The sequence below is a fragment of the Drosophila elegans genome, unplaced genomic scaffold, assembly GCF_018152505.1.
Source record: "Drosophila elegans isolate 14027-0461.03 unplaced genomic scaffold, ASM1815250v1 contig_397, whole genome shotgun sequence".
Classification (NCBI taxonomy): Eukaryota; Metazoa; Arthropoda; class Insecta; order Diptera; family Drosophilidae; genus Drosophila; species Drosophila elegans.
Genome location: NW_024545782.1, coordinates 3945053 through 3972088, shown reverse-complemented (window position 1 = coordinate 3972088; position 27036 = coordinate 3945053). Strand labels below are relative to the sequence as shown.

Here is a 27036-nt window from a genome sequence, read left to right as displayed (position 1 = left end):
TTGTTTTGAATATTTGTTATCATTTAGTTGGTTTAAAAACGGTGAATATGAGATAAAATATGTTTCTGGTACATTTACCATTAATGTTAGGACTTTAGATAGCTTAAAACTGATTTGTTTGGGTAAAAACGTACGGACAAACAGACCTGGCTCGCCTGGTGATGCTGATATACTTTGAAGGGTTGGGAATGTTTCCATCACTGATTTATAAATCTCTCTGTTTTTATTCCAGTTGTTTTCAATAAATAGCTTATGACTAAAAATAGGAGCAATGAATAAAAACATGACAAACTGTTGCTAAGATAAACAGTTAGTGTTACTCCGGTTTAAAAACGTTTCCCTAAATGAAGGATAGTGTACCATTCAACTAGAAATTTAAGAAAAACGGCATTAAGGATTTCATTACAACTTTCATTTTTATTCAATAAATTTTTCGGTTTAGTGTTTTTTCTTTTCTAATTTTAAACTTAAACTAAATAGATAATAAACTTGCCAATGTAAAAACAAAATCATAGCTATTGACAAAAAACAAATTTAGCATCATAAAATCGAAACAAATTAATTTTGACTTGCCAAAAATAATGATCTAGCTATAAGGCAAACTCTTAGCAATTGATAAGCACCAGCAATATCTTTTACTCTTGGTAAATTAAGTACGATACATTTGTTAAGTAATTTCATATAACTCAAAATGATCAATTTTGGAAAATATTTGAAAAATTGGTTTGCTTTTCACTACTTAAATACGTACATAATGTAGAGATATACATATATCCATAGTTACATTTATAGTTTTGAACAATAAAATGGTAAACAAAAACAAAAATTGTTAACAAAGAGCAAAAAAAACGCAGAGTTCGGGGTAGCTTTGTCTAGAGACTTCCCATTTCCTAATAGAGAGTACACACGCGGTATTTACAAGATCTTCCATGAATCAAAATATGTTCACATGTTATTATATATATGTATGTATGTATATTTATGGGTGTTTTTGTTGTGTTCATTAATTTTATCTATAACATTTGTGTAGGCACATTAATGGCTGGCATTTTAAAAGGTTGCAAAGTTCACATATTTTTCCTCTGTCAACTCTAACTAAAGCTGTTCTCGGAATATCTCTTTATTATTGGTTTTGAGGGGGATGGGCTTGAGTAAGTTCACTTAGAGCTTAGAGTGTGCCGTATGTACACCCTGTACTTAACTCACATGATTTGGTTATAGATACACGTACAGTGAACGCTTTGGGCACTACGACAAATATCACATAATGAGATCAATTGGATTATTTTGGGTACTTTTTGTTTTCGTTTGCGCTTCATTTCCGTTGTTGGGTTTTGCGGTGTGTAATAAGAATATACGATTAATTGCACAGTGACATTGAACTTAAGATGGTCTACTGGTTTGGACTTGACTGGTGGGCTGGCTAATTACATAATTACTGGCAACCGACTAATAAGTACCGATTGATTAAGTACCTAATTTAAGTATGTATTTGTTTTGAAATTTGTTTTCAACTTATAATACTTGGGCAGAACAAACCCAGTTTGCATTCTGTTTGAGTTGCTTGCGAGTTGGAGAAGGTAGAGAAGGAACGAACCAAAATTAAGAATTGCACTCAATTAAAAATTAATCCTATTGCGGGACAATTTCCCTTATTACGTTTAATTATTCGTTCTCTTCGAATAGAACAAAATTAACTTAAGTACGTATAACAATGTGTTTCCAGTGGCTTTGTGGGTTATGATTCTAGTTGTTGTTAACTTTTCTGTTATCATTTGGATTGGTAAGTACAAGGTTTGCATCTAAACTCTATACGACTTTCGCTCCTTATTGCAACATTTTTAAAAGCCAGCCATTAATGGACACACTAAGCCAAATAGTGTTTTCACATGTGTGTACATTTGAAATGTTGTTTTAATATTTTACATTCATTATAGTTTATCCATTTTGGTGTCAGTATTCACTTCAAAAAAAATGAAAAAAAAACTTTCAACAAAATACAAAATCTAGATGTTTGCTGATTTTGTATTCTGGTAGCGTTCTTCTTGAAGTGAATATTGAGCACTATAGTTCGCATTTCTTATGCCATATTTATAATTAAAATATATTTATATTTTCTTTTGTTAAAAAACTTAAAAAGAATTTAACCAAAATTAAAACAAAGTTAGACATAACTTGTGTACTTCATAATATTTGTTTTTTGGGTTAGGGGTAAACCCAAACTTCCATTATCATCCACAATCTCTGACTTCATTACCATTTATTCATGGCGGGTGGGGTACAGTATCAAAGGAGAGCCATGGGAATGCTGGGTGGGTGTTGATTTGTTGTCGGGTGAACTGTGTGTTTTCCGTTCCCTGCCTTTATTTATATCAATTTGCGCACTATCTAGTTGTATTTGGTTGTAGCATCTATTAAACGACACTCGAACATGCTTCTTCCTGCTCTGGCTGTGTGTTTTCTGCCAGGTGGCAGTCGGCTACCTCACTGTGCATTACAATCTCGATGTCGCCCAGTTCTGTAGCTGCCTCCGCCTTTAACGCCACATCCTCGGCCCTCGACAGTTTCTGCAGCGTGTGAAGAGTCTCCTCGTTGATCGTGTGCTCCGGCGAAATGTTTTCCTTCAACTGACGCTTCAGACTGAGCGGCATGTGGGCCGCATTGCCCTCCGGCGGCGATGGCGACTCCGTGCTGCTCGAAGCCGACGTCCCCGCACTTAACTCATGCTGAGCAGCAGCACCCGAGGCCGCTTGTTCGCCACTGTTGTTGAAGGAGATATTCTGGCGAAAGACTTGCTTGCTAAAATCCCTTAGCTGTCTAGATGCTGTGTCGAGGAACGATGAGCTGCCCGTATCCGTGTGGGAGGACATATTTTGGCTGGAGTTGGAGATGTTGCTACCGGTCAGCGATGTCCACGATGCAGGCGAAGTTTTCCGTGCGACCGAAAGAATAGGATTATAGGTGGTGGTACTGCAGTCGCCTCCGCTTGCTCCTCCCACGCTTGCTGCTATGGCGTCTGTCAAAGAAAAGATTAAAAGGTAATTACAGCAATTGTTTTTTGTAACTATGTACCCTAAACATCAATTTTATCACTTAAAACTACGGCTTTAAAACCTTAATTTTGTACAATGTTATTGGTATAAAGAAAAAAAAAAAAATATATTATTTTGATTTACTTCAATGTTTTAAAGAATTTTTGAAAAAAAAAAATATTGATTATTACTATTAACAATATGAAGACTAACTCTGAGTGCTGTTTGTGATCTGGTTGGCGGCGGGCACTGTGCTCAACTGACTCGCTTTGGGTTCCGGCGAGGAGCTGCGCTGGAAAATGGTGCCCGAGTTAAACAATGTTAGCAGCTTGTCCACCGCCGACGGATTCGCTATCCACGAAGTCTTTCGGGCACGCGTTTGTGGGGCATTGCTGACTGGCTCGGCAAGCGGCACCGGTTCTGCTTCAGTTTCCAGCACCGGATTCATGTGGCTCGCCGCAGCAGCAGCAGAGAGTGCAACCACACCGGCCGATTCCTTGGTCAATGTGATATCATTATCCCCGAACACGGCCAGGGGACAGGTCCTGGGTGCAGTTTCTGGGCCTGAAGCTACAGAGTCTGTAGCATCGGTGGTGGTACTTCTGTTGCTATTGCTACTGCTCCCGCTGCTGCTGCTACTGCTGCTGCTGCTGCTGCTGCATCCGGGCGACGTTGAGCTAGAATGACTTGAGGTGGGCGAGATGGTCAAGTGCGGCGTAAGCTTTTGCACGGCAGCCTCTTCGACTTTTGTACTATTGTGTGCGTCGGCGCTATCATCACAGGCCTCTACAATTACCACACTGCTCACTGGCACCGCCGCAGCTACTGCTGCTTCCACTGCCTGAGACAGCATGACTGCCTTTCGTGCCGATTTAAGCATGGGCGTGGGTGGCAGGTCGATGGGTGGCGTGTGCGGCGTGATCGGCGGCAACTGGCGTTTGGCCATTGGCACCTGGGGATCCTCGTAGATGCGAGACACCTGGAAGCGGGATCTCGGCGACACCGACAGCCGCTTGACAGTCTGAGTCGACGAAGTGACAGAAGCCATCGCCGGCAGCGAGCTGGAGGTGGGCAGAGCTCCAACGGCATTGAGGCTACTCTGACTGCCACTGGGCGATCCGATGGTGGGTATGGACATGCAACTGCTGGCCGAACGCGGCGTGTGTGGGGGCGGATGCTGGGCCAGCGGCGAGATCAATGGACTGGCCACTTCCGTCACGCGCGACACTTGAAAGCGGCTACGGTTCGGCGAGGACGACGGCGATATGGTGGGTGGACTGGGTCCCGGCGAGCGCAGACGGGGACCGCTCTTCCGCTTCACCTCCAGCAGGGCGGCCGGTGTGGGCAGGGCGGTTGCTGCAGCGGTCGCGGTCGTCGTCCCTGTCACCGTGCCAGTGGCCGCGTCCACGAAGGGGCGACTGTGGCAGGTCAGCGATATCTTCCGCGAGCCCAAGTAGTAACCGCCGCGACACCGCAGGCCCGGAAGGCCACCGCCAAGACTGCTGTTGCCGCCGACCACGTTAGCCGCCTTCTCCGCCAGCTCCTGGACCTGCCGCTTCTCGTTTCGCGAGCACAGGGAACGCACGGTGCCCAGCACCCTCGTGTAATCCAAGTGGGCATCGCTGCCAATCTGAAATCAGAAACGAGAACATATCAACCAATCAGTTTGAGGAATTTACAAATCGAATTAAAGAGCTCATTGGCTATACAACGAAAAGCGGATGCTCACTTAATGTTTGGTTGTTAAATTGCTCAGTTTACCACTTAAATGTTTCTAAAGAAACGCAGAAAAAGTTGTCGTCTTTTAGATAAAAACATTAAGGTCTAACTGAGCAATGGAACATTGTCAAGTGGAGCTTATTACCAAGTCAGGCAAGCATCTAGAATGAAAAGTTAGCTTGGATTTAGGCTACGGCGGGAAGATTGCGTTTGCGTTATTGGCATCGTAATCGGATGCAAGCCAAGCGTTGTCGGTGGACAGCACAGCAGTTGAGCACAGATGGCAGTGGGCAAAGAGTTGGTGGAGCAAATTGAGTGGGGTCTACTTACGCTCTCCTGGGGCAATGGCGATGGCGGTATAACATTTACTATCGGCACTATGGGCAACTTTATCGGAGATGAGAGAGGCAACAACAACAGTGACCACAAATGATGAAAACGATTCAATTAAAAATTGAAAATCAAAACTCTCAACGCTTTAAGCGTCCAACACACAGGCATCCAAAACCAAGCACGATCATAGAGGGTTATCTACGGCCAGCCGTAGCTTCTTTTACCCCTGGTAAAGACCAACACAAGCAAGTCAAAATATAACCCTCTGCCAAAATGATTTTTACTATACATTAAGATGGCGCATTCTTTGAGGCTTTAGGAACCATTACCAACCAAGCTGACAACATTTTTGTTATCTTCAATTAGGCAGAAGGCACTCTCTTTAAAAGAGGTATAAACATTTAGGATTTATCAGATTAAATTTATAAAACTCATTGTTATTTAAGAAAAAGGATTAATTTGATCACTCAATATCTCAACCGGTGTGTTTTATATATTAAATTTATATGTAATATAAACTTTTTCTGCTTAATAATTTAACAAGTTGACAGAACAAACCAATTTGATTCATTTTCGTATAATTATATTTACCAAGGGTATTTCATTTGGAGCATGAAATAATCAAACTCTTTGTTCAGCAAATGATTGCTTCACATTTTGAAGTCTTTTGATATTATAAATACTTAGAGGGAGCATTATCAATCGGATATTTAAGTTGAATTCAGAGAAATAAGAAAAATATTTACTTTTTGTATATTAAGTTACCAACTTTCATTTGCTTAACCAAAAATTGATTATGAACAAAATACAAACACAACTTCTACTATGGCCTCGGATGAGAATAAATCGACTCTGGCAATGAAATGGAGCTTAGTTTGTGGGTGTATGTCTTACCGTCAGGCGCTTGGGTTCATCGTTGATGTCGATTTGGGTGAGCGTTTTATTCGACTTGAGCACTTCGGCGATTATGTTCAGACTTTCCACCTCTAGTTTATTGTCTCGAATGTCGATACGCTGAAGCTTGCTGTTGCCGCCAAACGTGAGGATGGAAGCCAGCGTTTCGAAACCCTTGGCGCTCAGATGGGCGCTCTGTAGCCCCAACGTGGTCAGAGTTGTGTTTTTCGTCAGACTGTCCTTAATGGTCGAAACAAACTCATTGGACAGACAATTCTTGCCAATGTTAAGCAGTTCCAGGGAAATGGTTTTCTCCAGCAGCTCGGCCACAGCAGGGGCGCAGTCCTTGGTCAGATTATTGTTCCACAAAGTGAGGGCCTTCAGACCGCTGGGCGAGCGATTGGCCTCCAGTGTGGCCTCAGCCAGCTGGCGACGCGAAAGCGTGTCGTTCTTGGTCAGCTTTTCGGCAAACTTGGGATCGGCGGTGGCAGTAGAGCTGACGCTGTTATTGCTGGCTCCACTGCTCATACCGCCGTCCAGCGATGTCTCGCTGCACAGGCTGTCGGAGCTCTGGGATCGGTTGCGCGTAGACTGATTCAGGTAGGCACAGCTCGACTCGGTTCGCCTGAGCCCAATGCTAGCTCCACCCGGCGACGTGGACGGCGGTGGAGGCGTGGGCGCCGGACTGGGACACTGGAAGGGGTCTTGGCTCAGTTCTCTGTTCGACTGCAGGCACTCCTCGGCGATGGTAACCTTCGGCGGCGGGAATGGATCATCTAGTTTGTCCAATGCTCCGGCTACCGGAGCAGGAGTAGGTGTGGCTGCCTCCTGGGCGGCAAGCAGACATTCGGTGGACTCTGTAGCAATGGTGGCCGTCTCGATGCCACACATCTCCTTGGCCATGTCATCGAGCCGCGTGCTCTCCAGCGAAACGGAAAGCCTGCTAAACTCTTCGGGCAGATGGCGACTTATGTCGCCTTCGGAGGCGCTTTCAAACGCCGAGTCCGTACTGTGCGTGTCCTCGAAGTCGTCTGCCACTTTGGCGTTTTTGTTAACGTCCAGCGGCCGCGAGCCACCGGCCCCCGCTCCACTGCCATTGATACAGTCGCTCTCCTCAGGGGTTACCTCGAAAATAGCCGCTGGTGCCGATCCACTGGGACTGGTTTCGACTTCCAGTGGCGGCGCTACTACTGCTATGGTTGCTGTAGCTCCTGCTCCCGCCGACAATTGGATTGTATTGTTATTGTTGGTATTGTTTTGGGAATTGTTAGCATTGTTGTTATTGTTGTTGTTGATGATGTTGTTCTGTACACAGGACTCATTGGGTTCAACGGGTTTAGCCTCTGTTGAGGGAGTAATATCTGCGAAGGAAAACCATTCAGGTCAGCTCAAAAAAAAAAAAAACTCCTTGGTGACAAAGTAACTTACCACATAAGTTGCGTTCGTTTTGGGAACTTTGCTGTTGTTGCGCCGGAGACAGGCGCTCCTCCTCAGGCGCAGAAACAGGAGCCACAGATTCGGACTCCGTTGGGCTGCTTGAGATCATGGCCGGATCGACTTCGTCTCCTGCTGGCGGCTGCTTGGCGGTAGAGGCTTCAAAAATGTCGTTACTGATCTCGCTGATGTCCTCGGAGCAGACGGCGGCCAGGGTGTCGGTGGATATGTTGGAGGGCGCCTCCTCGCTGCTGCTGTCGCTGTTCATGGAGAGCAGCTTGTCCAGCATGGACTGCCCGCCGATTTGGCTGCAGTTTCTCACAGTGCGCACAGTGTCCTCGGTGTTTTCGTCGTCATTGTCATTATCCACGTCAACTAGTATGCCTACCGCTGGATCGGTAGAGACTGCCTCCTCCAACGGAGTCTCAGGAATCGAGGTAACGTGTGAAGACAACTCACTATCGACGCTGGTGGCCGAGCTGGCGGACTGAGGTAGTGCTGCCGCAGGCTCCGTCTCCACGGGCGATACGCACTCGTCTACCTCAATGGCACGTGTTCGCTTAAGAGCTCCCATTCGTCGCTCCAGCTCTGTGGACTGAAGGATAAGTGCCTGCACCAAGTGCATGACTCCCTCATTCCGTATGTTGTTGTTGCTAATGTCGATGAGCTCCAGGCTGTGGTTGTAGCGCAGCATATCGGCTATATGCTGGGCATCCACGCAGTCCAAGTCATTGTAGCCCACCCACAGCTCCTTGAGCGTTTTGTTCTGGTAGAGACCTCGACCTGCAAATGATACTAAAGTATAATAAATACGATTTCGAAAGCTGTCCAATAGCGATTTGATCTCCAACCATTTGCCACTTAATGATAGTAATGGGGAAATATATTTGCGACACAATAGATCATATCACTAATCGTGACTCAAATATAATCCGGAGCGGATTAACTCACAGAGATGGACGAGTGGCTGTCCTCTGAGGCCACAGTGCTCCAGCTTTAAAGTGTGCAGATTGGAGGAGCCCAGGGCCCGACCGAGGCTGTCGGCTCCCAACTTTGTGATCTGGTTGCTCTCGGCGTTGAGCAGCTGCAGCGCTTGGCTGCGTTCCACCATATAGGCACACAGTTCCCAGCAGCGCTTCGACATCTGCTCCTTGTTGTAGGAAATGTCCAGCTCGTAACAGGCTTCATAGTATTCGATCATCTGAAAGAGGGCCATCAAGCAGCTCTCGTCCAGAGTGCAGTCGGACAAGTCAATGCATTTGTATTGTATCTACAAGTCAATATACGTGTACTATTAGTCAAAGTCTGTGAAAGGGATTTTGAACTCACTGCTTACCCTTTTAAAAATCTCCTCGAGGGCTTCGCAGTCGTTGGCGGCCAGTTGATTCCCCTTAAGGGGGAGAAGCGGCTGCCGCGCCTGGCTTAGATCAAGACTTTTTAGGTGATCTGTTACACTCTCCTTCGGCTTTGTGTGATGCTTCTGACATGACTGCTCATACTCATCAACAATCTCGGAAATGCTGCTTACAAGGCGAACTGAAATAATTAACAGGAGTTGTAATAAGACACTCAAAATCATAAAACCCAACCGAATTATACAAATCAAAGAAAACTAAGAAGGGAATTCAAAATTCACCCGAACCTTTGATGTATTAAACCACTTGTGTGTACATGTTCCTATATGATAAAGTCGACCGATCCGGTCCTTTCAGACTTGTAGACGAAAGACATTTGAGAAAGTTTCACCCAAGTAACTTAAAAACTGAGAGGCCAGTTTGCTAGAAGCGGAAATAGAAATATAGCAATGATTCCCTCGAGAACAACCAATACCGCATAGTTGAACAAAATAAATTTGATATTACTGCAATCCCTTTTTGCTATTAAATACAAAGGTCTCTAAAACTTATGAATGAACACAAATTATGACTTTCTTTAATTTCAGTTTATATATATATTTGCAAGTCATCGTTTAATTTTTTAGTTGGTAGTAAACTAATTATACTCGTTACTCGTAGAGTGAAAAGGTACATAGTAGTGACTAGATCGATTTGACTACTGATCATGATCTAGACTACATATACTCTATGCGGTCGAAAACGCTTCCTTCTACATATTGCATAAATTTTAAGGAATAAAATATACCTTTTTAGGTATAATTGGCATAAAAACTTTTTTTGCGTAAACTCTGAAAAGGACGAAAATGTAAACAAAATGTAAATGTAAATAAAACAAATTCTCAATAGTTTATGTTAAAACTCAAATTATTAAACAGCACAAATATTTCAGATTATGTTTAGCTTCAAATAAACTTGTATTGATCTGAAGTCGCAATTTAAAAAAAGTTCAGGTCAATAAGCTATTGACAAGTATTTCGTCCCGCCCAACCAAGTGTCGCCATTTCAAAGGCAACAGATGTGTGAAAAAAAACAACAAGACTTATGGCGCGTGCGAGTGTTTAATTCCATTCCCTGAACCTCATCACCCACTTCCAGCATCCACATCATGATCATCAACAATTGCCGGCGTCGGCATCAAACAAATAGTGCGACATAGACAAATTGTCCCCACAAAAAAAAAAAAAAAAAAAAATAATAAATGAAATTGCGTCGGCAATTTCCAAACGATTTACTTTTTTTTACAGAGGGGTTGGTTGACATGAAATCGTGAACTTGTAATTTGCAACTAATTTGCGTCGGACACATCTTGTGTGCGGTCCTATCAATGAGGGAGCCAAATTTAGAAGCCCCACAACAGAACATATCTAAGAACAGAAACTCTTATAAGAAGTGTTTGTTTGCTTAAAAAACATAATCAAAATAAGTCGATGATGAATAATGCACGATGGATGTAATTTTCACTATTATCGCTAAATCATATTCTCTGTTGTCATGTGAATTTTGGGTTACTATGGTGTATTTAAACAAAAATGTGCATCAGCAATAACAACCACAGTGAGAAAATTGTGCCAAATGCCAAGTGCACCTTTGTTATAAATTTTTGGCAGCAATACACAAACGCTCACCTCCACCAAGACAACCATAAGTTCTTACGAAAAACGTAAACAAAATTAATCTATCACTGCACTATATCGCCACATCAGTGTTAGAGCCAATTAAACGATTCGTTTTAGATCTGGCAGAAACTAAGATGCCAACATAAAACAGGCAATAAAAATAGTGAAACGAAATTTTGTCAAGAAATCTTTTGGCCGATCCCGAAAGATTTTCAATTTTGGCAAACATTCAAAAGTGCTTCAGTCCTAGTTCATCTATATAATAGTTCCGTCCTTCTCCGCCAACCGATGCTGCCTTGAAACTGAACATCTGTTAAGTGATTCATTAGCGTTGGGTGGAATAATTCAAAATCTGAATTATTTCGAATTTTTACTCGACTAGGCAGACAATGTGACGACTAAGTTTGACGTTTCTCTTTAAGTTCATCTTATAAATTTGTGTCTATAAATATAAATATTTACGGTAATCAAATTAGTAGTTGACACTTGATTTTTTGGGTATACAGCTCATGGCGGAGGGACAGAAAATAGTACAAACTATCAACTAAACAAAACACAAATAAAAACAAGGAAAAAAGAAATGTTTGATTTTCACCTAGCCATCAATCAATAGTTAATAATCTTCAAGGTAAATAAGAGTCTGAACTACGAAAAACATCGAAAACACTTATTTATTTTTCTGAACAATAATGGTATTTTTGAACCACTATGAATTAATAAACGTGAAGTAAAAGGGTAATTATATTCGAGTGACACTTGTGAGCGAATAAAATAATATCTTTCACAAAGTAATCATTATTTCTAACCGATTTGGATTAGACATTAGACTTCTAACTTTTCTGCAACTACACCTATGGGTTTTCAGAAGTTTGAAACGTACCTATAAAGTATATACATATATAGTCTGTCTGTCTGTTTCTATAACGTTTGCGAGCTCAGTTCAACAACTAGTGCCATGAAACTTTTGCAATCGCAGATTTAGCTAAATACGCCAATCGGACGTCTATGTCCTAACAAAATCGGTAGTCTATATATATCTGTAAAACTGAGCATACAAATCTCTGGTCAATATTTGCGCAGCCATTTACAAAAATTTACCTACAAAGAAAAATTATATTTTAAAATGATATTTTTAAAGATTGTAAGTGAAATATATTAAGATTTCATAATCTTTTTGAATTTTTCGATTTCAGTCACTAGTCACCCGTAACAATGTCAGCAGTTGGAGTCGGCACACAGCCATTAGTCCCGTTATTTTTAAATATTTTGAATAAAAATAAGTTAAAATAAAATTTAAAGTTTATTTTTTTTTTTAATTGGAGTTGCAAAAATTTTTAAAACATTCTATCTAGTACTTTCTTCAGAAAAAAATTTAAGGATTGCCTATTTTTTCGGGGGTTACACTGGTAAGTCGACTTAAGTCAGCCATTGGATATCGTAAAATATTTGCTTGTACCTTTGGGGATTTCAAAATGATTTATTTTTAGAGATAGAGGTAATAATGGGTTTCAAGAGTCACAAAACCATTTATAATCGATATTTGACAATGGGCATTTGCCAATTTTTTTGATAAGAGTATATTTGTCGACTTGGTGCTATCGATCGCGTAGATAAATGACTAATACAATACAGACATTGTAGAATCGCGTGCCGGCGGCGTCTATTAAATGCCTTTTAAATTTTTTATTGTTTTATTGATTTTTGTGCTGTTGCTGCTTCCCACAAAAGTCAAAGCAAATGTGGAATGTACAAATTAAGAAACTGTAAGTAAGCAACAAGAAATCATAAGAGAAACGGGAAAACTGTCCAATTAAATTGTTGTTAATTTAGTGCTATAAATTTACAAAGTCGAAAACTTGTTCTCGCCGCTTTGTCATTTTATGATTGCAGTTTGGTTGATTCCTATTGGCAACACATAATATATTTGTGTAAGTAAGTCTAAACAATCCAAGTCAAGAAAAATTTGTGGCGCGTTTCTCATGGAAATAATTAATAATGATTGAAAATACTACACAATGCTTTAAAACTAAGTTAACGTGTAGTGGGTGTTACTTCAAGAAGCATGTTTTTGAAAGTGTCTCACTTTGTTATCTGATAATTGATATTAACCTGCCGTCGTTGACTTGAATGGCCAAATTGACTATCATGACAGACGCTCGTTTGTCATTATCGGCCACAAAATTTTCAAGCAAAAGCAGACGATTGGTTATTTGACAAGGATAAGCGTATCGAAAGCTCTAGTTATAAAATACAAAAAATAATATTAATACAAAATCAGCTGTAAAAACCCAGTGAAATTGTAAAAAAAAAAAGTGTATTGTCAGGTCAGAGCGAGTTTAATTTTGACTAAATGGAATAATTTGCGATATTTACGAAAAAGCTTACTTATATTTATTGTCTTTGTTCGCCGATTCCGGCCGTCCGGCTGGATTCTTTGTACCTTTTTTAACTGTGCTTTGCATTGTTTTTGAATAATTAATTACATCAACAATGTACACTAATCGAGCTCGTGACATGGTTTTTGTCTTTTAATGTAACTGACTGTATGATTAAGATTGCTTCAAAGTTTACTTACAAATTTGAAAACCAATAAAATAAAGTCTAAGTTTATTTGATTTGTTTTTAAGTTGAAGTTGCATATTAATGTTAAAAAACATTGATGTACATTAATGGGGGTAATCATTTGCAATAGATTTCGTTGTGTCTTATGCGAACTAGTCCACGAAAATGTTCTTGCACATTAGTGTTTTTAGAACATACATTTTTTAGAAATTATTACGCATTACTATGAAAAATGATAAGACGATACAATACAATGAGGCGGTCATACTTTCTCTTTACACTAAAAAACTTTAAATAGTTTGGAAGGAAATTTTTAAATTTTACTAGTTGCAGCTTGCCATGTTGTTACAAAATTTTAAAACCAAAAATCCGTTCCCACGCTATTAATATTTTTATTAAAATCGCCATCTTTTACAACTGCAAGGTGAATATTTTTTTGTTATCAGATTTAATACTGCGAAGTAATACCACCGGGAAATTATTTTTTTATTGGTGTAAACAAATATAAAGTATAATTTTGAAACACTGTGCACTTGGAACTTTATTTTTTGTAGGAATTTTTAATTGAGCGTAATTAAAAAGAAGCATGAAATCTGTGATTGAAGTTGGGCAACTGGCCTTGTTTTGATGCAAATCTAGGTAATGCTTTGGGATTGGATTTTTCACAGATAAGCCAAGTAGTTGACGTGGCAGGAAAGTGCATTGTATTTCATTTCTAAAAATGTACAATTGGTTAGCTACCATTTGCTTTCTTCCCTGCCAGCATGTGTGTCTGTCATAATGTCTTTCCTTGGGGCTTCTCTTTTAGTGATTTTGTTTTAGAGACAACGATGACATCACATAGTTTCTACACCTACAACGGCAAAAAAAACGAGAAGCAAATAAAAATGCACACACAAAGGTAAGAAAGGAATGAAAACAAACAAACAAATGTAAATGACAAGTAAAAATACGTACTTTACATTAACAAATGCCTGTGGCTGGGTCTTTTATGCAGAGGTAAATAATAATGGAGGCAAAACAAGAACAAAAACGCCGAAATCGTTTAAACAAATCATAGACACTCCGAGGAGACGAACGAGTACAAAACGGATCCCCCGATTGGCATTCAAGGCAAAGTTAAATCGGAGCAGAAAAGAGCAAAGCAAAAACAAAAGCAATGCCGGCCAAAAAATAATAAAACATGTGAAGAGCACGAAGCAAGCAATAAAAAGAAAAAACGAACCGTATCTTATCAGCAATTTCTGTTATCGCTGACGTGCAAATAACAAATAACAAAATGAAAGGAAACTCGAAAGCAAAACCACATAACAATTTAACTACCAGGTATTGAAAACAAATTAAAAACTTTCAAAAACAAAGTAGTTTGTAATTTAGATTTATGCTGATCAAGAATGCTTATAAACACTTAGGTACATTTGCGGTCCTACGCTTGCCCGCTTTTAATAGTTTATAATAGTTTGGTGCAATTGAGACGTAAAAGAGAAATTGGTTGGAAAACTGGCATTTTAAGATCAGCGAATTGGCTAAGATCTTTTCTTTTAGTCAATCAAATTATTCTAACTTACGGTACGTATCGAACGAGTCATTTTTACGCGTTCTTATCTTTGAGTTTTAAAGCTGTCTGGACAAAAAAAAAACGAAAAGTATTCCTTAATGCAGGTAAGTCGGAACGGGCTAGATCGGACGACAATAACATATAAATAGTTCGCATAAGAACAACCGGAAAAACAAATCAAAACAAAAAAAACTAACTTCAAAGCTTACATATATAATATTGCAGCTTTTCCAAAGATTATTTTTTTAGTAACAACTTTGTAAAGTTTGGAAAAAAAGTACAAATTTCATTTCTGAATGATGATCTATATCTCCTCCTATCGTTTTAATTTCGTGTGAACTTATTTCTCCTACCTTAGTTCTTAACAAGTGTTTTATTTTAAAGTCGGTAATTTTTTTGTAAGAAATGAAAATGAAAACAAACAATACATACAATTCTTTTATTGTAATTAGCAATTGATGCGCTAGTTTGTTACATAACATCGTATTTAATAACTTTTTGGAGCAATTTTATGTAAAGATAACCCAATTTTTTTCATTAAACAATCATTTATTGAAGAAAGAGACAGCATATATGGAGATTGCTCGAGATTTTTAAAGTGATAAGTGCACTGTCACACTTGCTTCTAAAAATTAAAGTCAAACAAAATATTTTTTTCCCGCTGTTTTTAATGTTTTACAGATTAAAGATTCACACGAAACCTAAATTCCCTCTGTTAATTCTCAGTTAATATCCGAAAAAACACATCAAGTTACCAAAAAAATTTTTTTTTTCCAAAAGATAGTTTACAATGTTAAAAATGCCATGTGAAAGCGGCAAGGTCGTACCTTAAATAGCTTTTAAATGGCAGCGTTCTTAGGAGCGACCGCTCGCAGGCATACACCATGCACCTAAAACTTGAAACGCGATTTTCTCAAAACGACATTTTGGAAAATGACATCATAGCTCGACTAAAATTGACCGATCGCTTTGCAATTAAGACTCATTCATCTTAAATGTGTCCTATCTACAACGGCAGATCGTAGGTTTTTGTAGGTGAAATAATCTTTCTCAATTTTTCGCTTTTAGCCACTCTTTTGACATTTTTTTTTTGAGACTCGGCAGACAGCTTAAAGAGTCGTTTTTTCTCAATATTTTTGTAAAACAACAAAAAAAAATTTTGAAAATTAAGGTTAATTTCAAAACATTCTATTAAGTACATTCTGTTGAGGCTTACAATGGTTAGCCTCTTAACTGCAACAAGCGGATTGTATGGATTTTTAAGGAAAACCAGAAATTTAAAATTTTTTTTTATTTTCTTATTTATGATTAAGCATATTAAATTAAACCAAATGTTATTCCTGAACAGCAACTAATTAACGTTGATTGTGTAAGGGTATATTTCGCTGCAGCGCTTTCTCTGTTTATTTACACAAAGGTAACAAAATATTTCTGCGCATTTTGCCGACTTGGCAAGCCACCACTATTCTCATTCGTTTCTTGATTAACTTTTTCACTTGAAATTAGCTGACAGATTTCTCGGATCCTTTTCGCACCCGCGTAACAATGCGAAAAATGCTGTAACAAAATGAATTCACAGGAAGTAAAGTAAATGAGAACGGCTAATGATGTGCTTGACATTTGGCAGTTTCCGCGTTTGACTGAGGTTTCAGCGCTTATGATAAGATCGAGCACGGATTTTTATTGGCATTGTTTAATGACAAATTGTCAATTAAATATGTATTGTACGAATGAATACTCAACAATCGGAAAAATCTAGTTCCCAACTCTTAAAATGTATAGGCGAAAGCAACTATATCTTATTGTAAGAGTTTTAATTTTCTATGTATTTTTTACATAAATTCTGTTAAAAAGTTTTTAAGACGGATATTTGTTTTCAGTATAAATAAAAGAGGTAATACACATTTCTGGTTCAAGTAATGAATCTGAATAACAATACCATACCGACTTTCAAGATGAATTCAAGTATAACACAGAAATAGTTATTCTTCTTAAAAGTGTGTCAATACATTTCTCTCGTTTAAAAAGCACATTATTAAACTAATATATCATAATAGAAAAAGCATCTTTCGGAATTAAATACCTGAATTGCTACTTATTTAATCAACACTGGTAAAACTTACCTTGTTTCCAGGGATTGGCGGGTTCCAGGTAACCGGTGACCAGCTCGTTATCCGGAAAGGAAACGCGTCGGGCGATAGACGAGGTGAGCGAGCTGTCAGAGGATTTACGTTGCAGAAGACTAGGTGCTGTGGACAAGATGATGCCCCGCGGGGGCAGGCCCATGGGTGGAGTGCCTTCTCCCGCTCCAGACTTCGCGAAATCCGGACACATGGTCGAGCTGGGATTAGAGGCCAGCGAATCGGTGCGCCATACCGCCGTCTGCTTGGCATCGTGGTATATCTTGATCTTCTGTCGTTGCTGCGTTCGCATCTGAACATCGAATGCCGGCGATTCTGCAGCAGTAGCAGCATTCGACGCAGCAAGCGCATCAGCTGTTTCTCCTAATTCCGTTCGGTATGCCGCAGCTGTTGTCGTCGGCGGCAGTTGACCCTCAGCTGTTGCATTTATTTCCTCTTCACCAGCTGATGTTTCTGCTGTCGATGCTGCAGCAGATGATGTCGCAAAGTGCGTTCTATTTGTTGGCTCTGTTCCATTGCCTTCTATTGTTGTAGTTGTTGTTGTAGATGTTGATGTTTTTAACTCTTCATTGTCGCGATTATTGTGCAACATTGTTGCTAAGCGTTTTAAGTTGCTGCTGTCGTTTTAAAGTTTGTCACTCTTCAAGTTTGATGAATTTCTCGATCTTGTATGTATTTATATTTATCATTTAATTCACTTTACATACACACAATCGAAAGCGTTTGTTATTCGTTATTATTTTATTTTACTTATTTGTGCTTTAAAGCGCACTTCCCGTTTACATTTTCGGGTGCTTTTATCAATTATTTATTTACTTAAACACTGCAAAATTTATTCAATATATGTATGATTTATTTAAACCAATAAAATTCTTACAGAATTTATGCCGATAGACTACTGTTTCAAAAGCAATAACGTTGTGTTCGAATTTGTCAAACGCATCGAATAATCAGAATAAGCAGGGGCCAGTTTATAAAACACAAAAAAAATTCCGCTCAAAAATTTCCACCGTCACAAACGCACAGTGGAACAAGTAGCGGCATTTACTTCAATATTTCAAAACTGTTTACAATTTTTGTTTGTTTTTATTATGATTAATATGCTTTGTTAAGGTTTTTATTTTTAATTTTATCTTTCCACTTGTTATAAACCCAAGTCTGTTAATTAGTTCATTTTCAAGCACAATGTGCATTTGTATTTACCGCCACAAACGCACTAGCATATCGATTTTAAACACATTTTCCACAGAATATCATTTTATTTTTTGAATTTTTTTTGTGTTAATAACTACGGATTTTGTTAAGTTTGTTTTTAAGGGTTTTGTTTAACCCTGTTATTTGAATATGATTAAATTAAATTTTACTATTTAAAATAATATATTAAAATATAGTTTACGCGAAGTAGTTATTTTGTTTCCTGTTCATTTCCTTAAGCCTTTTATTTAGTTATTTTTCTACAATGCTGTGTAAAACAAAGGAAGAACACCACACAAAAAATAGTTGTAAGCTTTGTTCGGCTAAGATTATTTATGTGTTAATTGTGTTTATAACCCTTTTCATTAGCGCCCTTTCTTACCCACTGTGCAAGTTAAGTTTAAAAACAAAAGAAAAAAAAAAACAATAACAAAAAATGAGACAAAGAGAGCAAAGCACACGCACACTAAGAAACACATTTTAAGCGAAGCGAGCGAGCAAAAGAGAATGGCATACAAAACATTACCTAATTGTTATTGTTTTTGTTTGCGTTCGTACTGTCAGAGAAGCGCAAGAGAGAGAAAGAGAGAGAGTAAGTGAGTGAGAGAGAAAGAAAAGCGAGAAAAGCCATCCGCAGATTGTTTGCAACTGTTGTTTGTTATCGTTTTTCGCCCCTCTATACATTTCGCATTTTTGTTTACCTCGCCAGGTTGCCTTTCTCTCACGCGCCACTGTGCGAGTGTGAGGGCTGTGCTCGCTTGTGTGTGTGTGAAAATAACACGCGCCCTGTTGCATGCAAAACTCAAATTAAAAGGCAAATTGCATTGGTAATTACACAGGCCGTCGAAAGGGACAAACAATTGCGCGCTCATGCTACTCACTTTTCCTCGAATTTCGTTTTAGAATAAATACACAAATTACGTCACGCATGTCGGTGTTAGTTACAGGACTACTGTGTTGTTGTTGTTTTCGGAGTTTTTCTTCGATTTCTGCGTTACGTACTTAGTATGTGTTCTCTTGTTGTTTTAATTCACGTGTGTAATTAAAAGCGCTCGGTAGTCAGGTTGTTTTTATTTTTCAGCACTCTGCCTCTGGCGCAGTTTTACGCACCGAAACCTCTGTTTTCGTTACACAACTTCAAGCAAAGGACTTTTGTTTGAGCGGACACTCGGCACAAGTGACGGTTTATCGGGCAATTGACAAAACCCGCTCCATTCAGCTAACGACGATTAGGCATCCGCGACCCAACAACAAACCGATCACAAAGACGTTGGAAATGCGAAAGATAGAAATAGAAACCGAGTTGCGCATTTTCGTGCTGGCCAATGGACGGTGTTGCCAGATTGTAGCAACGAGAAATGATGATAAACAACAGTATGAATTTTGTTAATACGCGAACTCAAAGAAATCCGAATGCGAATTGTTGAATGAAAAAACATTTTTCCAATTTGTTGCGAATATACAAGCTTTTTTTTAAATACGGCTAAATTCACAAACAACTTTAGCTTGTTTTCAATACCTGGGTCTTACGTTAAAACAGTAACATCAAATTTTACGGATTTTTTATTAATTTTAATACAACGTTTGAAACAAAGTCCCTATAAAATATATATTTCTCTGTAGGATAAATTTATAAATGAGCAACAGGGACTGGTGAAAAAATAAAACAATTGTGATCGTATAAATATACCCATTAAAATCTCTACACAAAATCAAATTAAATTGGTTTTTGTAACATATTGTAAACTTTGGAATTTAACTGCAACTGCGACGTGTAAACCCCACGAACAGCCTGGCAACCCATCCACGTGTGCTCTTTTCACGCACCCTCTCGCTCTCTCTCCCTTAAATCGCAAGAAACATCCAACTTCAAAACAATAAGTTTGTACACATGTTTGTGTAAATATATGTTTACTTCACATCGCATTTTAATTAACACTCGCGATAGTTGTTCGTTTCAATTGCACTTTTAAACATTAATCTCGTACGAAGCACACAAACCCTGTAGTTGCTCTCTTTATCTCTCTGTATGCCAACAATATGATGTCAGAGGAAACCATTTTCATACACTCGCCAGGAAATAATAAATTGGAAGCCAATACGCCAGTTCTTGCTTGGCATTTCACATTGCGAGGTCCTTTTTTTTCGAATAGCGAGCTGAACTTTTGCACTTTACAATTTCGGGTAAATTGCATACAGAAAAAAAAAACAAACTTCAGTTTTCAAGGTCACTGATTTAGTTCTCCATACAAACACACGCACCTTCTCCTGTCTTTCACCCGCCCACCGCAGATTTTAAAGTACGGAAACGAGCGTTAATATAAATGTCGTAATTACGCACTCGATTTTATTCACTAAATTTAACAAACTTCGTACAAGGAGCCGCGAAACTCCGTGCTCGACAATTGAGGTGGGGAAATATCGATGACAATATCGATGCCAACATCGATGCCATCATCGATGTTTTCAAAACATCGGATTCATCGATGTTTGGCGGGGTAACATCAGTGTTTTTCCATCTCTTCTCTCTGACTATGTAAAGCCTCTCTTTGAAAGAATTTGATGGCTCTCAGCTCCCTCTTCCTATGTTAGATCACCGTTTTTCTAACATAAATGTTAGGAAACGTCGAACTAACATAAAAATGTTAGGTAAACGATGATCTAACATTCCAATGTTAGCCGCGAAACTCCGAGCTCGAGAGATGGGAAAACATCGATGCCAACATCATTGTTTTCAAAACATCGATCTTATCGATATTTGGGGTAACATCGTTTTTTTTCCATCTCTACTCTGTTTTCCCTCTGCCGTAGCGCTGTCCACACATAACATAAATGTTAGGCAAACGATCTGCTGATACAGCAAAAATTACTCCGTCAATTAAATGTCCAAGTACGATGATTTGCCTTGGGGAGCCAGTGTAGCGGAGCCAGGTGGACTAGCGTAGGAAGGATGACTAGCGGAGGCAACACGTTTATGCTTTAAGGACTTTTTGTGCAGTATCAGCAATCATATCGGTGAAAAAAGGAGCCGCAATCTTTGCACTCGAACGTGCCTCGCATTATACATTTTTCTGTGCCTATATAATGTGTTTGTATAATGAAACGTTGCACCACATTCGCATTTGTTTCGCTTTATTTTGGCATGGCCAAACAAAAGATTTCGTAAGCTTGACTTCGAAGGCGCAACGTATCGGCATAGGCAGCACTTGGATGTAGAAGGTCGATGAAATTGAATTTAGTCTTCAAATGTGCGCAGGCACGAAGAGCTAGTCAAAACATACTTTTCGTTGTTAAAATCTTCTAAAAATGTCGTTATTTTCTCCAAGAAAGGATCACTTGCCCCCCGGTCGAACAGTTAGTATTGTATATTACTGATTATAAGTTTCTTCCTTACGGTCCAATTCATAACTGATAAGCAACAACAATTATATTGTTTTTTATGTGTTTGCCTTTTCCTGAGCTTTACACTGAGAACTTTACTTGTGTTCGTAATATTTTTGAAAAGTGTTGATAAATGCACTGCCAGAAGACAGCACCTCTGCAATTAAGCATTAAAAACATTGGATACGAATGCTGCATTTAGGAAAGCGTTACGTTTCAAACTTGATTTTCTTCGTAACAGAAACGCGGAAGCACTGTACAGTGGAAGCCTTACTAAATTTGGTATATTACAGTATTTTCAGTGGGCCAGACAGCATTACCTGGCGCACGAGAGACGGTCACACCGATGAAAAGCCAACTCAGCTGAAAGTGAACCCATTTTTATACACAATAAAAAAAGGTAGCTGCAGCGGAATAAGTTGATTTCACCTGTCCACTGAGCCCCAAGACAATGCAAAATGCGGCTGGCCAACGAGAAAGCGAAAATGCAGCCCCTGCTGAGTGACTTGGCCCTGTTGCTGGGCCTGGCGATCTGCTGTCTTCCAACTTTGACGTGGGCCGCGTCTCTCTCCGACAAACGACTGTGCGCCGACCCGAAATGTGAACGTAAGTTGTAAACTGGGGCCAGACGGCACAGCCTTGGACCTCTTGTACTTCCATGTCTCTCGAATTGCATAATTAATTTGGGGTGCGACTTGGCTCTTCGACTTGCAGAAATCATCTCGACGGGCATTACCAAAATCAGCTACGCCAGCGGCGGCGAGGGGCAGATATCCTTCAAGATCAATTCCCCCGTCCGCGTCCTGTCCAAAAGTGCCGGCTCCAACATGCTGCTGTGGGGCGTCGATATCAACGGGCGGCGCGGCTACGCCAACAAGGACTTTATCATGGAAAAGAAGATCCTGGTGCGAGACAAGGACCTGAAGTTTGTGGTGCCAGTAGTAGGACCTGGCAGTCCAGTTGCGTCCGTGGAGGAGCCACTGCAACCCGTTCTCAACTCGTCTGAGTCAGCCGATGATTTGGCCACGACCACGACGTCACCGCTTGAGGTTAACGTGGACTCAATAGTGGTGGAGCAGAACCCGGTTAAGGATCGGCAGGTTCCTGATCCCACGGCGGCTTCCAAAGCCCAGGTGCAGCTCGTAGAAGGTACAGAGCTGCCGCTGGAGGCAATTTCAGCTGTCAACGACAGCACAATATTGCCAGAAAAGACAGAAAAACCCCACGAAGCATTGAAACTTGAATCCGCCTCTGCAATCGTTGACACGAAAGAGCCGCAGGCGTCACCTTCAGACTCCAGTCAGCTGCCTGCCACTGGAGCTCAGGAGCCGACTCTACCGACGCAGGCCATCAACGCTGAACTTGAAGACACTGAGGATTTCGATTACGGGGATGACGAGGCAGACGACAACGACGACGACGACGACAAAGACGAAGACGACTTCAAACAATCTAGTGAAGATAACGAACCGAAAGCAAACGATAACAAATCAATTACGGGATCGATTGAACTGAACTCGAATTCGGTTGACAAAGCGAACACAACTGATAGCTTGGAGGAACCAAAGGCGGAAGTGGAGGTTCCAAAGCTAGAGGACGATAAACTCGTTGTTCCAGCCACTCCTGAGAGTCTTGTTTTGCCAAACGAGGTGATTACGGAAAAACTGACTGAGGTAACGGAAACTCCCAAGAAAGAGCCGGAAGTTGTCGTGGGATCAAAGCCATTGGATGCTCTGCCATCCGAGGTTGTCACTGAAGAGGTCCCTGATGTACCGCATCCGGTTGTTAACGATGAGGTCAAAGAAAAAACAGTTCAGTTTTCTGCAGAAATTCAAGCTGAGCCTGAAAAAGAAAACACCACTGAACCTCTTGCTCAATCCGAAGAGGAAACCAATAGTAAACCTGAATCAGTGACCAGCTTACCTGCTCCTGCCACCAAAGATGCTCCACTGAATGCGAAACCAATTGGCCTGCCGCCTCTTTTCGAAGCGAAAAACTTTGAGAACCCCAATGATTACTATAAGCAGATGCAGGAGCAGCGGAAAATAATTGAGGAAGCAGAGCGTCAGAAAAGGTTGCAAGCTGAAGTGGAGCAACAGAAGATAATAAATGAGCAAGCGGAGCAGGAGAAGAGGTTACGCGAGGAAGCCGAGCAGCAGAAGAGGTTACGCGAGGAAGCCGAGCAGCAGAAGAGGTTAGCTGAAGAAGCCGAGCAGCAGAAGAGGTTAGCTGAAGAAGCGGAACAGCAGAAGAGGTTGCTTGAGGAAGCACAGCAGACACTGCAGGTTCAAGATGCAGACCAGCAGCTCAATGATTCTGATTCTGATTCTGATTCTGTGGATCCAATCCAATCCAATGAAGTCGTTGATAATGATAATGACTACTACAAACAGCAGCAGTCAGATCAGCAGCATCACCACCATCATTACGCACCGAGTGCAGAGCAAACTACCCCAACTCCTGACTCTGATTCCCCGTACGGCGCAGTCCTCGAGGAGACCACACAAGCAGCGTACGCTGACTCACCTCGTGCGGGAGTTGGTTCCGTGGAGCCAGTGGCTCTGCCTGCGACTGCTAGTCCCGTGTCGGAGGCTCCCATCAAGGAGAATGGCTTGGGCCTTGGTCTTTTTGCCACCATTGTCGGCACCGTAAACAATTTTATCGGCAAGGAGCCACAGGCGGGTCCACTAGAAAACAATGATGAGCTGCAGAGAATTCTCTATCCAGGCAAGGCTGAGGTGGCATCCTCTCAAAAGGAAACTGAAGGTGATTATTCTATTTGATTTATTATTAGTTGACGTCTTTAAAAATTCTTAAAATTTTTTATAAACTTTTAATTTTAAAGGCGCTGCTCCTGCCGATGTCGATGGTTATTGTGCCCGTTTTCAAACCCGGGATGCACACTGTCGTCCCGTTATATCCCTGGATAATTTTGTGGAAGTGATGGCCGCCAAGCTGGTGGAGCACAGTCAGCTTTTGCTGTGTGTGCTGATTGCGGCAGCGTCGTCTCTGTTCTTCGTCTTCGCCTACTACTGTTTCTGCAACAGCAGCCAGGAGGGAGCACTTCTCTCCAAACTCAATCACTTGGAGCGCAGTTTGCTGGCCTCCCACAAGGAGAACCTGATTATCAAGCACGACCTGACGACCACACGAACCAAGTTGGCCAGCATTGAGGACAACTCCTTTGGTTCCAACGACATGGTGGCTGACCTCAAGAAGCAGCTGGAATCTGAGCTTTACGAGAAGGCCAAGCTGCAGGAGCAGGTGGGCTCGCTAGAAAGGGTAGGTCCAGGCGGCAATTTAAATAGCGCTCTATTGTTAAAACATGTTTGACGTTTCAAGGATCTGGACAATGCGGCCGAGGCTGGATTGGAGCTGAACAAAATGTTGTCGGAAGTGCTGAGCAGCCAGAACGGCGATGAGGCCTTCATGAGCACCGTCGACGAACTGCAGCGGCAGCTCAACGACCAAGAGAGTGAGTATGATGATAATCTTTAGGCGGCACAAAGGGTATATAAAATATATTTACTTTTAAAACCAGTTTACCCGCCATTCAGACTTTACATATATTTACATTTTTAAAGAATTTTTATATTTAAATGAGTCTTGCAAGTAGTTCATTCCTATATTTATTTATTTTCTGCTTAGTAAGGGTATAACTTCCTCCATTTTACAGAGATCATCCTCGAGATCAACTCGAGTCTGGCGGAAAAGAGTCGCGAGAACAGCGAACTGCAGTATGCATTCACGGAGGCCACGGCCCGTCTTACCAGCGATCTGAAGGCCCTGCAAGAGGACAACTACGAGTTGGAGATGGAAAAGTCGAAGCTGCAAACTCGCCTCGAGGAAATCCAGGCCAGCACCGAATTGGAGTTGGCCAAGGCGCTGGAGGCACGCAATTACGAAATGCAGAGGCTGCAGAACCAAATCCTCGAACTGACCGCCAAATGGGAACGGGAACACGGCGATCTGCAGACGAGTCTGGCCAAAATTGAAGCCCTCGAAGACTGTCTCAAGGCGGTCAAGAAGGATGCCAACTTCAATGTCCAGGAACTGATCACCTCGGCCAAGACGCGCGGCGAACTGAGCGCAACCCATAAGAAGTTCGTCGAGCTGCAGGCGAAGCTGGAGCAGGAAGTGGCGCACAAGCAGCGTCTGGAAGTCCAGCTGCAGCAGTCGAGCGCAGATGTGGAGCAGCTGAAGCAGGACTTCAACCAATCGGAGCGCGACAAACTGGAAGCCCAGACGCGACTCGAGGTCCTGTCTGGCTACTTCCGCGAGAAGGAGAACGAACTTAAGAAGTAGTTTAACTTGATCTGATTGATTGATTCTGTGAGGAATTTCATTAACATTGAATGACCGTTTCAGAGAACTCAGCATGCAGGAGACCAAATGGCTGCAGCATCAGGGCGAGAACGCCAGCACAGTGGAGACTCAGACGCTGATGAAGAACGAAATCCAAACTCTCAAGTAAGTAAAGCAAACGACGATGCACTAATATTGGACCCAATCTCCATTGGTTTTAAAAACATTGCACTAAACACTATTCAACTTTAATGAATCTTAAATGGAAAGTGTTTTTTGATTTTGAATACTATACATTGGATTGCCCTACTTATTAGTCTTGAATTCTTCGAACTTTTAGATCTCAGAACGACGAGCTGCGTGCCGAGATCGAGGCCCAAATAGCTTCGCACAAGGCCCAGATGGGCACACTTGAGAACCGTGCCCATGAGTCCTGGCTGGCGGCGCGCCAGTCGGAACGGCGATGCGAGGAGGCGCTGGCCGAGGCCGCCGGCCTGAGGCGCAAGCTGACCACCATGGCCAGCGGAGGAGTCGGAGATGCAGCCGTCATGGAGGCCATCGCCTCCAACGGAGCGCCTGTGCTGGGGGCGGAACTGAAAACGGCTCCATCGCCGCTTCCCTTGCCGGGCTCGCCACTGCTGAACATGCCAAATCCACTGCCATTCCTGGCGGCGCCCTTCTCTCCGTTCATGGGCCTTCCGCCGCCATTCCTGCCCCCCGCTGGAGCGGGTGGGGCACGCCCTCCGCCCCTGGGGCGTATGCGTTCGCCGCCGCCTTCGAACCGCAGCGATCGGGAGCGGGAACGGGACCGGGATCGAGACCGGTACTCGGACTACAGCGATTACGATGACTACGACGACGATGAGGAGGACATGCATCGCCGTCGAAGACACAGCGGCAGCTGGGGCCGGCGTCATCCGGACACTTACAACCACTCGCCGCGCACATATCGCTCGCTGTCCCCGTCGGACAGTCGCTACAACTACAACGACACGGAGACGGACTTTAGTCCGCCGCCCAGTCCACCGCCCGCTTCCTCGGGGAGGAGCGCGGCATCACGACCCTACAGCGAGGTGTGAGGGAGAGCGTGTTTGCGTGTAACCTATCAAGTCCTACCAAGTATATTAGACTCAAAACTAGTTCAAATATATTTATTAATCCAACGACTATCGTACGGTCGGGTCGGCCTCACTAACCGATTCCACTTACAGGCATCTCAGGAGAGAAACAATCAACATCAAAAAAAAGCATAACTCCTGACTCAATGGTGAATGATAACCAAGAAATTCAACAAAATTAAACTCAAACAAAAACCCAAAAACTGCGCTTTTTACTTTCAGTTGAGGTGCGGGAAAGATTTCAGGTTTGAAAGACAAACAAAATTTACAATACATTTTTATTCATCGCGAAATATTAGTACACTTCTATAAAAAATATTTTTGTTTTGCACATTTTCAAACACGTAAGAAA

At 41.5% G+C, this 27036-nt stretch overlaps 2 protein-coding genes across 10 annotated transcripts; one reads left to right on the top strand and one right to left on the bottom strand.

Annotated features, from left to right (window-relative positions):
• Positions 1-397: 397 nt before the first annotated feature.
• Positions 398-20295, bottom strand: LOC108135227 (serine-rich adhesin for platelets). 9 transcript variants are annotated; one of them, XM_017255861.2, is made up of 9 exons: positions 20222-20295; positions 16669-17509; positions 8749-8948; positions 8364-8682; positions 7407-8207; positions 5979-7339; positions 5082-5138; positions 3246-4662; positions 398-3016 (listed from the first exon to the last, which is right to left on the bottom strand). In XM_017255861.2, the coding sequence occupies exons 2-9, from the start codon at positions 17276-17278 to the stop codon at positions 2415-2417; spliced, it is 5367 nt and encodes a 1788-aa protein (XP_017111350.1). In that variant the 5' UTR covers positions 17279-17509; positions 20222-20295; the 3' UTR covers positions 398-2414. The 9 variants fall into 9 exon arrangements, with proteins under 9 accessions (XP_017111350.1, XP_017111349.1, XP_017111348.1 ...); XM_017255860.2 differs by having other exon boundaries at positions 20143-20277; XM_017255859.2 differs by lacking the exon at positions 20222-20295 and adding an exon at positions 18762-19457.
• Positions 20296-21584: 1289 nt separating this feature from the next.
• LOC108135247 (transport and Golgi organization protein 1) lies at positions 21585-26887 on the top strand. Its single transcript, XM_017255912.2, has 7 exons — positions 21585-21867; positions 21976-24027; positions 24107-24543; positions 24604-24736; positions 24938-25562; positions 25630-25731; positions 25907-26887. The coding sequence occupies exons 1-7, from the start codon at positions 21720-21722 to the stop codon at positions 26643-26645; spliced, it is 4236 nt and encodes a 1411-aa protein (XP_017111401.1). The 5' UTR covers positions 21585-21719; the 3' UTR covers positions 26646-26887.
• The last annotated feature ends 149 nt before the right edge of the window (positions 26888-27036 follow it).